Here is a 13,253-nt window from a genome sequence, read left to right on the forward strand (position 1 = left end):
GCCAACCCACAATTCACAGCTGTTTAACATTTTTCTGCATAAAGAGCCTTCATATGAGAGGACATAACATCACTGGAATGTCAACTGTGTTACAGTATTTCAAGTCTGTTACAATTAGTTAAGAAAAGGAAGCTACCATGTAAAAGACAATACAGTAAATATACAGTAAAAAATATGACATCTAAGGCAGGACAAGCATTTTCCAGGCTTCTGGAAATGTCAGCGAGAACATTCGCTACTTCTTGACACCCTTCTGCACCACCCTCCTTGAAAAAGGGCATTCAAAGTAGAGTAGATAACAGTTCAGTCATCTACACAACATAATAGTGCACCAACAGAGAAAAGGACTGAACCATATAGGTGAAAATACACAGAAAATACAACTATTTTCCCCTTGATTAAGTATAAAATGCAACTCTTAAAAGTGACAAAAGTAATACATATCAAGTGACAAAAATAATATATAACACTGTAAAAAACAGACTAATACAGATGAACAAATCCAGAAATAAAAAAAATTCATTGAAATTCCCAAAAACTGTAATCACAAATCATTATTATAAATTAATAAGGCAGATTTGACATCAGTTACACTAATTACGGCATTATAAATATTCTTTAGTCTGTACAGTTCTTCAAAAATCAATAGCTAGTGAGAATAGTATTGCACCAAAAGCTGAAATTAACAGGTTCAACTTATAAAGTGCTGAAACCCTTCCAAAGTTGTGCCGTGCCGTAGTTCTGTACCCATCGTGGTCCACGTATCTTGAATACTTTAAGAGTTCAGTGTGGCCACTTGATTGCAGGCTCCAAAGAAAAGACTGCATGAGGTAGAATCAACTCCTTCAGGCTCTTCGCCACCCTATGGATCACTGAGCTGGGCAAACGCTTCTGTCACAGGAAAGGGCTCCAAAGCTTTCTCTGCGTTTTTCCAGTTGTGAAAGTTTTCTTTGTACCATTCAACTAGTGTGGAGAGAATGTGGGTGAGTCAAAGTGACCAGAGACAACAGAGAAATTCAAATATTCCACAGATATCACAGGACTAACAACATGCTAATAGTTCATTATACAAAATTTTAACCTATAATATTTTTAAAATCTAGTTTAGATATTTTAAATTATTTATGCAAAACTTATTCTAACACTAAATTAATTCTCTTTGGCTTCTCATTCTATCTACCCATTTTCCCCCCTTTCCCTCCTCCCATCACTTCTAAATTAGTGTAAAAGGCATTAGTCCTACTTGTTTTCTTTATTCCTTCTTTCCAAGGCACTTTAGGTCTCCAGCCTAAGCTGTGCATTTTTTCTGAACTCATGGGGTATCTCAGGTCATTGGTAGGTCTGAAGAAGTATAAAATACACATGAAAAAATATTTGATTAGACTTTATTAATTAGAGATGCAGTACCTCACACTGTCTTCAAACCAACGCTTGGTATGCTTCAATTTTGAAAATTCCCATCCACACAAACAGATTACACTGCCTTAAAAAAACACACAGCAGTTAAGTGCAGCTACAACAATACAGTTCCATTTGTATACTCAACTACTTGGAATTTACTATAATAAATATGAATTAATCTCTTATTGGCACAAAAATGAATGCAAAACTCAAATCACTGCCAATGCAGTTGTGCGAATCAGCGATTTGCAACTCCTTAGTTGCAAATGTCACTTGCATAGTGACATAGACAGTCACTATGCAAGCCAGTGTTTTCCAATAGCAGCATTCACATTTTTCACCCTGAAAGCCCATATATTTTCACATACTTCAGCTCTGAAGTAGGTAAGACTTCCAAATCATTGTCATTACACTGCTTCATTAGCGACAAACTTAGTAATACTGAACATTTAGAACCCCTGTGCAAGTTTCAACACAGAGATTCCCTACATTTAAGTATGGCACAAATTGTCGATTCCACAATCCACCAGTTAGGTTGTCTGGTCTTGCATTCCTGCATTACTGGCACTAGCATAATGAATAGTTAAGTTACGTGTGCAGACAGAAACCAGCTACTTATCACCGTTATTAAAGCATGCTAATCTCAAGCAGAAGCAGAACTAATTTCTCCATGGCAAGTAACCTTCATGACCTTTAAGCAGCTCATTATAGAACTAAATAAACATTAGTTAGGTATCTTTTACAAGGCCTCAACATTCGTTGAAACATGTATTCCTATGTGGTTAGTCTTCCCAAGCCCATTTATGTTTAAACATGAGTGGACAGGGCCCAATACACATGAAGAAACAACTCAAATCTGAATTACACTGAGACCTGTACTGAACACTCACATCACGTGAGCCAAAGCCAAGTCCTGTGGTACACTCAGATAAGATTCTGAGGAACACTTCCTTTTAAAAAACAAAATTAGTACATTTAAAGGCACTTCAGTTGCCATGATAACATCCAAATGTGAATGGAAAGTGAGAATTCTAAAGGTCACAATAACACTTAACTCCTATCAGGAGATAGGTAATTTCTAATCACTCTGGAGAAAGAGAGTGATATCTCAACTACGCAGAGATGCACTGTTGCTGAAGAAAAGAAACAGAGATAAAAGAACAGAGCCAAACCAAGCCTGAAATTAAAGATGGAAACACAGCAAAAGTGTATTTATAAAAGCTATCCATTTTTGCCGCCACCCTAACTTTGGCACCTCAGAGTTTTGCATCTGCTTTTGAGATAGCAGTATCAGCTTAAGATAGGAATCTAAAATTAACTACACACCGTGTGTGTGTGTTTCTGCCTGTGCAGAGTGGGTCTTACCTATAAAGCACATCTAAGTCTGAACTAGTTACATTAACGTCAAAATACTAAAGCTAAATGAGAGGCAATGGGATTCATCTCATTCAAGTGATGTTGAATACAAAGTACTGAATAAACTATCTAAACTACCCTTGAGAAAAGATTTAGCCATGACATAAAACCCATCCTTTTCCCGGAGTAGACTTCAGTCTACTAGAAATTAAGAAAGCAAAACAGCTCTTACTCCCTTAAAAGTTATTCCTCCTGCAGAGCAGAAACACTTTCACAAAAAACTATCTGGCAAGACCCAGACATCTTCAGGATAAAGCTATCCTGCATGTGCTTCATTATTTTCTTACCTGTCTTTGACATAATCCATCCAGTGCTCCATTTCAGATTCCGAACTGGTCTTCTTTATCTGCCAAGAGAAACAAAAATCACCCACATACATCTTGCACTGTCCTAACATACATTTAAAAATAGATTTTTAAACAAGTCTGTTTAAAAAAAGAAAAAACAACCAGAACCAGCAACAACAAAAAACCCCAAGCCAGAAACAGTCTTTTCTCTAAACTGAGTTTTCAAACTACTGAAATTATCAAAACTATCTAGAATAATTCCAGTACTTCTCCTTGATCCAAGCACATCCTAACCACTCATAATCAAATTGCTGTATTTTAATAGTGCAACATTCTCAAATGAAAACTGAAGCAACCAGCATGAATAAAACCCCTACCAAACGGTATTTAATCATTATGTCAGTTGCATCCCAGTCAGGATAACTGATGCAGCAATGCAATGCATGGTAGCCTTTACTGCACACTTATGTAGTACAACTGCTACAAAAAGAGTAGCGCACTGTTCTGCTACAACTATCTTTTAAGACCCACCACAAGCCTATGCTCTCTCTGAGCTACATAAGGTTTATAGCATAATTGTTCATAGGCACAATGACTGGTAAAGAAAAGGACCATAACTGTTTACTCACTAAATGGATTAACTCCTTAGCAAGCTGGGCAATGGACATCTCAAAGTTAGTTCCAATGTTATAAATTTCACCTGGCTTCCCCTCCTTCAGGACAGTAAGGAATGCTTCTACCACATCAGCTGCATAAAGGAAATTCCTTCTTTGAAGTCCAGAACCATGAATACAGCTTAAAATTAGGAAAAGGCAAGAAAATTTCGTTAATCCTTAAACAGAAGCATTCAATTTATTTGACTGTGTTTTAAGTAGTTTTGTTGTTAGCTGTGAGCTCAAGATACCTTAAGAAGCTGACATGCAAACAATTCAAGGGTTTTTTTAAGGAAATACTATTATTATAATAAGCAATTAATAACTTAGTTATACAATTATAATTTTACAAACTATATCACATTTTATAACTGTAATTACAGTTTTATAGCACAAATACCACAAACAAAAAAAAGCAAATTACATACCATTTTCTATTCTGCTGCAACAAAGATATAAACTTTGGAATAACCTAAGGAATTGAATGGAAAAAACATTACTCCACTATTTTAGAAGCCGTTATTCTGCAAAGAACATGGGGCTTCACCAGTAAGTATCATTAAATATTTTACTAAGACTCTTCAAATACTTTTAAGTTTCCTTAAGTCTAACCAAAGAATGCATCAAGCCTAGAAACGGTAAGGGATTTTGTTGTTTTTTTTTTTTTTTTAAGAGTAAATGATGCCTCTATTGTGTTAGAGCTTATCTTTCTGGTCAACTATTATAAATCAGTAGTTATAAATGTGGCATTTTTACAGAATAAAAGGGTTCCATTAGTTTTCACACACAGAAGTACACCGGAGTCTAACTAAAGATGACTACTGCAAACAGTTTAGAACATGGTTTAAACATGCAGCAAGTTGCAGTAAATCTACAGTAAAAAAGTAGGAGTCATTAAAATAGTTAAAATTCATAAGTGAACCAAGAGAGAATTTCAAGGCAAGTAAACAGGGACCAAGCAATATCCACTAGCTTGCAGCATAAAGATTTACAATATTATATTCAGCTACAAGCTTAGATACATCATAATATCCCAGACACTTCAGAACAGTTGGCCTCGGTGCTAAAGTTTTTAAACTGAAGCTACTGGAAAGTTATTCCAATTGTTTTCATTTTGTAAACTTACTACTCTAAACATAGAAGGAGACATACAAGGTAAAATTAAAAATCCATCTAGTCTAGTTATGTGGTTTTTGCAGTACTAAAAGTGAATATTTGAGGAAAAATACGTATAAGCCGAAAGCAAGCAAACAGTGGCACAACCCCTGAATATAGTCCCAACACCATGCAACCTGAAGCCAGACATTTCACAAGCCACAGATCAGTGAAAAGCATTTAAAAAAACCCATTGCTTGTCTACCTGCAATAATGTAGGGGAAAATAAATTTATTTGGAAAAAAAAAACCAAAATCACCCAAAAAACCCACAAGCAACCAACCAGCAAAAAAAACCCCAACACAAAAAGCAATTCAAATTAAGTATTTCCCTAGAACTGCAAAAATATGGCTACATTTCACACAAGCTCCAAGCCTCGAAGAGTATGCATGATTATCGCTATAATTCCATCAGTGCATTTCCATTCACGAGCATAGCGTATCTTGGTGTTGCCTACAAAGGCAACTCCATCTCACTAATAACCAATTTAAATAGTCACTCCGCAAGGTATGTATGGACACACACAAAGAATAAGTCACTTTGCCCTACTTCGCACCATATATCCAATTGCTATAGCTTCATCCTATCTATTTTCTGTACAGGTTGGAACGTGTCTTTCTATACCTCACATATGGCTGTCCCACAATTTACTTTTTAAAATGCTTACCTTAGTTATTAAACATTCCTAATTACAGCACATGACACATAAGTTAATCTATTTTGCACAGGAACCCTGCCAGACATAAGGCAGTTCAATATCCTTTGAAAAATAGAAAAATTACAAAACAAAGTAATTCTAGTACAATTCCTGTAAATAACTAGAAAACTCTAATGGATGCTCTACTCACAACTAAAAAATATTCATTGTGTTGATGGTAAGATGCGTTAGCGTGAGATCAAAATATATAATCACAAGTCAGCATGGACAAATAGACTCGCAAGACAGTGCTTTTTTTCAAAAGTCAGTCTACTCCTATGAGAAAAAAGTAACATCACTGCAATCCTGAGTTATGGTATACTAAAGCTCACAGTAAAGCATAGGTTTAACTTACTTTTTCTGGATACTGGTGTGGTCCATAAACATTACTGCTCCGTGTGATGACAACTGGGAACTTAAGAGCATTAAAGATGCGTGTGATTACGTAAGAAAATATATACCACCAAAAACACGTAGACTTCTTGCTGAGCAATAAATAATAAACCCACTTATTCAAAATGAGTGCTTATTCAAAAATCTGCAAGTCCTTACAAACACTAATGAATTGGATTATCTGCACTTCTGTCCAACAGTCAGTGGCCTCCAGGCTTCTCAGTCTTCTAGAAGTACCACAAGTGACAAATGTTCATAATCTCTCAGGCTTGCTATGAAACCACACAGGACATTATATGCATGTATGTGGTTGACTGAAGACTGGCTTACTACCTCTGATTCCAAGAAATGTTTCACAGTCATTAACATCTTATTGAAGTCAACTTTATGTCAAAAACAGCTCTGCAGAAGAGCACCAAGAAGAAAAGACTAAAGTATTCAAAATTTTAAGTATTTTTGCTTAAACAAATCTGAGTAATGGGTGGGTCTTTCTTTTTTTTTGATTTTAGTATAAGCCTAGTCTTAACACAATTTGAATTTTGCATATTCTGCTTCTGTATCAACAGATTTCCTTCAAGCTTAACACTTTTTTTTTTGCTAATGTTTTCTTTGACCATTTTATCAAAGAAGATTTTTAGACCTTAAAGTTCAGATTAAAACAAAAGAAATTAAAAACTCCCCACTGTCTTGCAGACATACTCCTACACATCTAAACTACAAGACTAGCAATCAGGAAAGAGGTGGCACCGTGTGGACTAGTACAAATTTGTTTTCTTATATACATTAATACAGACACTTCAGTATGGACTCTATAGTTTTGGAAGCTTGCATATTAACTTACTTGGTACCTTTCCCAGTAAGATTGAACAAAACACTCTGCAGCTGCTTTAGAGGAAGCATAGGGATTTGTTGGACGTTTTGGAGAGGATTCATCAAACTCCTAAAATGAAAAGAAAAATTTGCATTACTCAATTTCTTTTGCCCAGATAAGTCCTACAGTTACAAAAGCTGCAGCTGCAACTGAAATAAAAATGCCTAAATATCCAAGTACACCAATCTGAGAAAATCACCCTTCCACTTACAGCGGAAGATCAATAACAAAAGACAGTCTATTTATCAAACACAGGAGGCGGCCAGAATACCAGCAGTAATATTTCTATACTTCTAGCAGAGTACCTCACAGTAGCAAGTTCTCAGATTTTTATCTTGTAAAATAATCACTGTTGCCACAGGGTGGTTCAGTCCTTTTAAGGCTCGTATTGTCTCAGAGTGCCATTGCACCACAGCTAGCAAATTGATCTTTCAGTCCTATATGAGTCCGTTCACCCTTTTCTATAAACTTTATTTCTGTAAGAAAAGTAGAACTTCAACTCAAAGCCCTCCAAAGCAAGGCTTCAACAATTCTGATCTGTTCCAGAACAGGCAGCTTCATGGCTACCCTGCCAGTTTCATCTACTTCTTGCTTGGGGAAAAAAAATACAATAATGAACCAAAGAAAGGAGGGATTCTACACTGTCTAAGGTGTTATCCATGGCAATCACCTTAACATAAGAGACTCGCTGTTCTTGTCTGAACTTTGCTTCTGAAATTAACTGACCCTGATTTATTGTTCCTGTTTATTGTTCTTCCTCCTTCCAAAAAAAAAAAACAACCCAAAACAAAACAACAAAAAACCTCTCTTCAAGGACTCTGACTATGATTCACAAAGAACAAAAACAAGATTAAATGAAAGTGCTCTTTTCAATGCCCAGAGGCAGAAAATTTTCACGCAAAGTAGTCTCAGCTAAACCACTGGTCTACATGCAGGAAAACAACAACCTTGGTCATCATAAAAGTCTATAGATTGAAGTTACATTGAAGGAAATTACAAAAGCATTGGCAACAATAATAAAGTGCATAGGACTTTTCTGAAATGCATTAATATTTTCATGGATAATGGCACAAGACTCCTTGGCGTTATCTGCCCGTTTAGAGAGAGAAGCATATATACTTTGTCTTTTCTCTGAGCTAAATTACATTTCCTGCATTAAGGTCAGGTATAAATTGGTAAGAATTTCCATAGAACAACGATAAATATCTGTATATTTCTTCCAGTAATACAGGAACTGTTTCCTGTTCAAATTGTCAGTACCTATCACTCTGTTAGTATTTTAGCTAGAGTATAAAACCAGTTCCCTGCCTGTCAAGTTCATTGTCAAGGCAGCCCAGGAAAAAAAAAACAACAAAAAAAACCCCACAAAAACAGAAACAAAACAAAAAAACACAACTTACTGTGCACATTACTGAAGTCTCATGAATGCTCCAAGGCAAAATTTCTATAATACATTCCCTTGATACCATCTTTAAGGAGTATTCACATGTAATTAATGACCCCAGTCTCACTGCTTTAGGTAATACATTAAATATAAAACAGGATACAAAAAAAATTCAGGACAATTTTGATACTTATCTTCCTAGAAACAACTGGTGCTTGTTTACAAGTTCCAGTACCGTGAGAAATAGCCAAGGGAAGTTAGACTCATTTTGTTTTCACTATTAAAAGCAAGTAAAGCTAAAAAAAACCCTCACACACTTTCAAACTCACCTCATCAGTGCTACCTCCGTATACTTCATCTGTACTGACATAGACAAACTTCTCTACATTGGCTTCATGTGCAGCAGCAACCAGTACATTAGTGCCATAAACATTAACATAGGTGAACTCCAGGGCATGCCAGAATGAAAGATCTACATTGAAAAAAAATCAGATAATTCTGAATAAATTTAATTAAGATGTGGCTTCCTATTGAACTAAAATATTAAAAGCTGCAATACAGACTGGGACTTATCACTAGTTCTTTGACTGTCAGATAGCAAATCCATGATTAAATGAAGACACTCTCTACGACTACTTGAAGACAAAATCCTTGCTCTCGAGCGGACTGGATCAGAAGTGAAAGCTTGTTGGCTACAGACGGTTCCATTTGAAATAGCATGACCTAACCAAGTGGCAGCATAACTACTTCCACTCTGCACTAAAAAGGGCCAAGCTCAGTAAGAAAAGTATCATTCCAAAACAGTCACAAGATGCAGGTATATATACTTATTACTGTTCATTAACTATCACCCATTTTAATTCTTAGAATTGTCCCACTGACCTAATGACTTTGGACATATCAAATCTGACAGTTTTGAGAGGTATTTTCTTGGAGAATTCTTCAAGGTTTTCTCCTCATGATGAAAGGAGTATAGGGATAATAATTCTCACCAACTGTGTTACTGAAGAGTGGTCAACTGAAATAGGCACTTATGCGTAATTCATTCTGAAGGGAGCTATCCTAATCCTTTAGCTTCCACACTGTGTACATTCCTGCAAGGTTGGAGCCAATCAGGTTAAAACTTAAGACTATGTAGAAACTCTTTTTCCACTGTCTTCATGACTTCACCAGTACGCTGTCAGTTACACGTGTGTCTAAATGGAATTTAAAAATGTAATGCAAAAAAAGGGCATTACTATTTATGCACAATCAAAACAGACAACAGTCAGATGAAGCACTTTTTAAATTAAGGCTGTGAACCCCTTAAAAAATGCCACTAGACCTTGAATCACGCAGTTTGTAGACACAAGCTGTATCCTCGTTTTATATGAATGGCAAAGAGGAAAAATATCGGTATATATTTGAAACAAATATACCTCCAGAAATAATATCAAAGCATGAAGCAGTGCTCACCAACATGTGTTTGGGCTGCAAAATGAAGGACTATATCTATTTTCTCAGTTTCAAATAGCTGTTTTATAAAGTCAGGTTCACAAATATCCCCCTAAACAGGAAAAAAAAATCATTAACAAGTTATTTTTTAATAGAAAATAGTAAGTTCTCATTTGTACTGAGCATGACATAACAAACCGTTACAAACAGCACTATCAAGGGAGTTTTAGGCAATTTATCAATGCCATGTCTAAAATGAGACCAGATATAAATTTCACACATTTTAAGCAACAGCCTCAACAAAACTTATTTCAGGATTTATATTACTATTTAACATTAGAAACAGTATCGGCTCCAAGATATACACAATGGAAGTATAGCGAGTAGCTTTAATGCTGAGATTGAAGTGACAAGTTCCTATAGCAAATAATAGGGTTACTGAAGTTTGGCTAACAGACAGTGACACCTAGTGTCTTTAATAAAAGGTGAAGTGGATTTCCACTTCTGTCAAAACAGGTGGTCGGATGTCTTGCAAGAATTTTAGGTTTTGTTGTTTGTAAATTATTTTTTTTAATTTATATATTTAGAGAAGGGTCAAGCATCAACACACAAGCCATTCTTTAGCTTGACATAGAAGCAAGAGCAACTTTTAAAGGTAAATATAAGTTGAGAAAAAGCTTTTCATACTTATCTGTCAGCTAAACTTAAACAAAATAGTGTCAGGGAAGAAAGGGTGTTCAGGGGAAGAAGGCCAGTAACAGTGTTACGGTTCTAATCATATGGCTTGTCCATCAGAGATAACTTTGTTCAGTGCATTTTCTCATATCAGTGTAAACTGTTTGGCCACACACCACCTGCATGTTAAGCTCTGATCAACCTTCCTTAAAAACAATAAAGCAAGCAAAAAAAAAAGATTAAAAAAGAAAAGTTGGAATGAATTATACTGTTGTAAGAGCATATTCCTACTCTAGTTCAGAAGCAGGACAGCTACGTCATTCCTTGTTACTATCCCCCTGCTTCACATAGGGATCTCACTATTTACAGGATACCTTATAGAATGCTGTACTATCTCCAGCAATTAGAAGTTAATATATATGCAGATAACAAGGCCTTCCTATAGCATTCATACATTTCATATCACACACTAGAAACAGACAAAAAAACTAGGATTAGAAAATTCAGTTTGGGCACCCAAACTGCATGGTTTTGCTTAGTAGACATACCCTTTCCTCTCACACAACTATTACTGCAAAGCTTGGAGATAATCACTTACTGAAATAAAGAGGTACGGTCACAAAAATGTAAACAGCCATGGGGTTACCAAACAGGGTACAGCAAGTTAGTTCAATTCCCAACCTTGCCTGAATCTAAGAGATATGTTCAACTTTTATCTGCCAGCTCTGAAAAAGTTACTCTAAAGCTGCTACGTCAGAGAATTAAACTATATGTATTTCTTTGATGTCCTGCAACCTCAGGCAGCCCAGTTACACAGAGATCAACATCAGTACTGAGTTGCATAGAGGGGAAAACCTCAGCACACAAACCCAGCTGACAGAACGTTTATCTGAACAATAAATCTAAATCAACCTCCTGTCTCAAGATGAAACTGTGGAAACAGTAAACTAACCTAATTGACAAAGTTTTAAAAAGAAAAGGCATATCTCAAATGTTCCCACAAGACCCTGCTCCAAAACAGCTATGAACTACATAGCATCAACAGCAGCAAAAGCAAGAATGTAGCCTGATGCCTAGTGCTAACATAACAAGTTGCACTCCATAGAGTATGACAAGTGTCAGTGTTTGAAGGTATAAAACCTAAGATAGCATCAGAGAAGCATGGAGGAGCTGAACCCAAGTTCACCTTGTCCATACCACCCATCAAAAGTGAAACAATCATCTCTGAAACCACTCAACACCATAATCAGGCTTTTACCAATTCTGTACCTTTATTACACAATAAAGTATGTCAACTTTCAAAAGACTACTTCATGCAAAAAAAAAAAAAAAGAACTTACTGCATATTATCACAGAAATCTGTAGGTGAAATATGAAGTCTATTAAGGTAAACAGATGAAGTAAATGCTGTTATGGCCATGCAATTGTCACATACAGTGGCATATTACATACACTGACTCATTCTTGGAAATTAATTAGAAGTAACTTCAACTTTACCATAAATGAATGCAGTGGCTTCTAGTTTGGGGAGCACTGGAGACCACAATACCTTGATACAAAGGCATAAGAACCAGTAAAAAGCCAAGATTCCTAGAAAAGGGTTTATTACCTGGATAAACTTGTAGTTTTCCTTCTCAGAAACAGTTTCAAGATTCTTCAAGCTTGCAGAGTAGTCAAGCTAAAGAGAAATATCCATCACAATATCATTAAATGGACTTTGTGAAAGTAAGTTAGTTAGATCTAATCTAGTCAGTAGAAAGTTTGAAAACAAAGTAAAAACTTATTTCAAATAAAAAGGTATTTTACAAGCAGACACAATGAGGCTTTAAAAACACAAAATTCTGAAAGATATTCTAACTGGAAAAGTCTTAAACAGAAGTTTAGAACTTCAAAAGCTTCTTTCATTTTTTTCTTTTCAAATAATTATTTGTGGTGGGCACAGGACTGTGTGCATGAACAACAGCTGAATTTTTTTGCATAGGGACAAATGGATAGTCAAACAAAAATTTAATAATTAACAATAATCCATACAAATTTCAAAATGTTATAGATTGCATTAAAAATGACTTAAAATAGTTTTCCATACTAGAAAGAAAACAAGCTACTTACCTTATCTAGATTTATAATCAGATAGTTTGGATAGTTTTTCACAAGAGAGATGACTACATGTGAAGCACTGTAGAAGAAAAACATATTTTACAATTAAATAGTTAATTTTAAGGCAACAAACATGACATATCACTCATAAGTTTAGCAACATCAAAAAAAAAAAGAAAGAGGAGGCTGCACTCAAGATAGGAGAAAGAGAAATTCACAAACATATTTTAAGATAAGTCAACATTATTTTATTAATAATGCCCATAACTGTATACTGTTAAGACACTAAAAAACAGCTTTAAAGTTAATGCTGTAATAAAAGAAAGCAGCGCTGTTCACAGTCACAAAAAATAAAACCCACCAAAAAAACCAAACCAAAACAAAAAAAAACCCCACAACCATACTGTTACATGCTACATTCAACTGCCACTTTAAAATACTTCTATACTCTTAAGTTTATACATTAGGTATTAGGGAGAACTAAACAGCCAACTCTCCTAACTCACAATACTATCAACTCAGCTCTCAGACACTAAGAAATAACAGCCTGACTTCCAGATGGTATTTCTCTTTAGCACAGTCTTGTGCACAAGAAGCCCAGGTTTGGCTGGGCTTATTCCCATCTCCAGCCCCCCAAGCTGGGGGTGCACACTGAAATCCAGTCCTCTCAAAGCTTCAGACTCCGAGAACATTTAAAGGCTCAAGCTCAAGATGGATCTGAACTTCCTCTGCCTCCAGCAAAGCCCCAGTCGTCCGCTCAAAGCACCGCCACCCTCACCCGCCTCCGGCT

At 35.8% G+C, this 13,253-nt stretch overlaps 1 protein-coding gene across 1 annotated transcript in view; it reads right to left on the bottom strand.

Moving 5' to 3' along the window:
* Nucleotides 1-566: 566 nt before the first annotated feature.
* The window catches only part of TGDS (TDP-glucose 4,6-dehydratase), a gene marked incomplete at its 5' end in the record, with an annotated part of 13,017 nt that continues 330 nt past the window's right edge, over nucleotides 567-13,253 (bottom strand). The window contains 11 exons of the mRNA XM_010186990.1: nucleotides 567-963; nucleotides 1,244-1,341; nucleotides 3,105-3,163; nucleotides 3,734-3,899; nucleotides 4,186-4,229; nucleotides 5,965-6,024; nucleotides 6,844-6,942; nucleotides 8,587-8,729; nucleotides 9,713-9,803; nucleotides 11,976-12,044; nucleotides 12,476-12,542. Coding sequence (XP_010185292.1) covers nucleotides 863-963; nucleotides 1,244-1,341; nucleotides 3,105-3,163; nucleotides 3,734-3,899; nucleotides 4,186-4,229; nucleotides 5,965-6,024; nucleotides 6,844-6,942; nucleotides 8,587-8,729; nucleotides 9,713-9,803; nucleotides 11,976-12,044; nucleotides 12,476-12,542 — 997 coding nt within the window. The remainder of the gene's footprint in view (nucleotides 964-1,243; nucleotides 1,342-3,104; nucleotides 3,164-3,733; nucleotides 3,900-4,185; nucleotides 4,230-5,964; nucleotides 6,025-6,843; nucleotides 6,943-8,586; nucleotides 8,730-9,712; nucleotides 9,804-11,975; nucleotides 12,045-12,475; nucleotides 12,543-13,253) is intronic.

This window comes from Mesitornis unicolor, unplaced genomic scaffold, assembly GCF_000695765.1.
Source record: "Mesitornis unicolor isolate BGI_N332 unplaced genomic scaffold, ASM69576v1 scaffold30806, whole genome shotgun sequence".
Lineage (NCBI taxonomy): Eukaryota > Metazoa > Chordata > Aves > Mesitornithiformes > Mesitornithidae > Mesitornis > Mesitornis unicolor.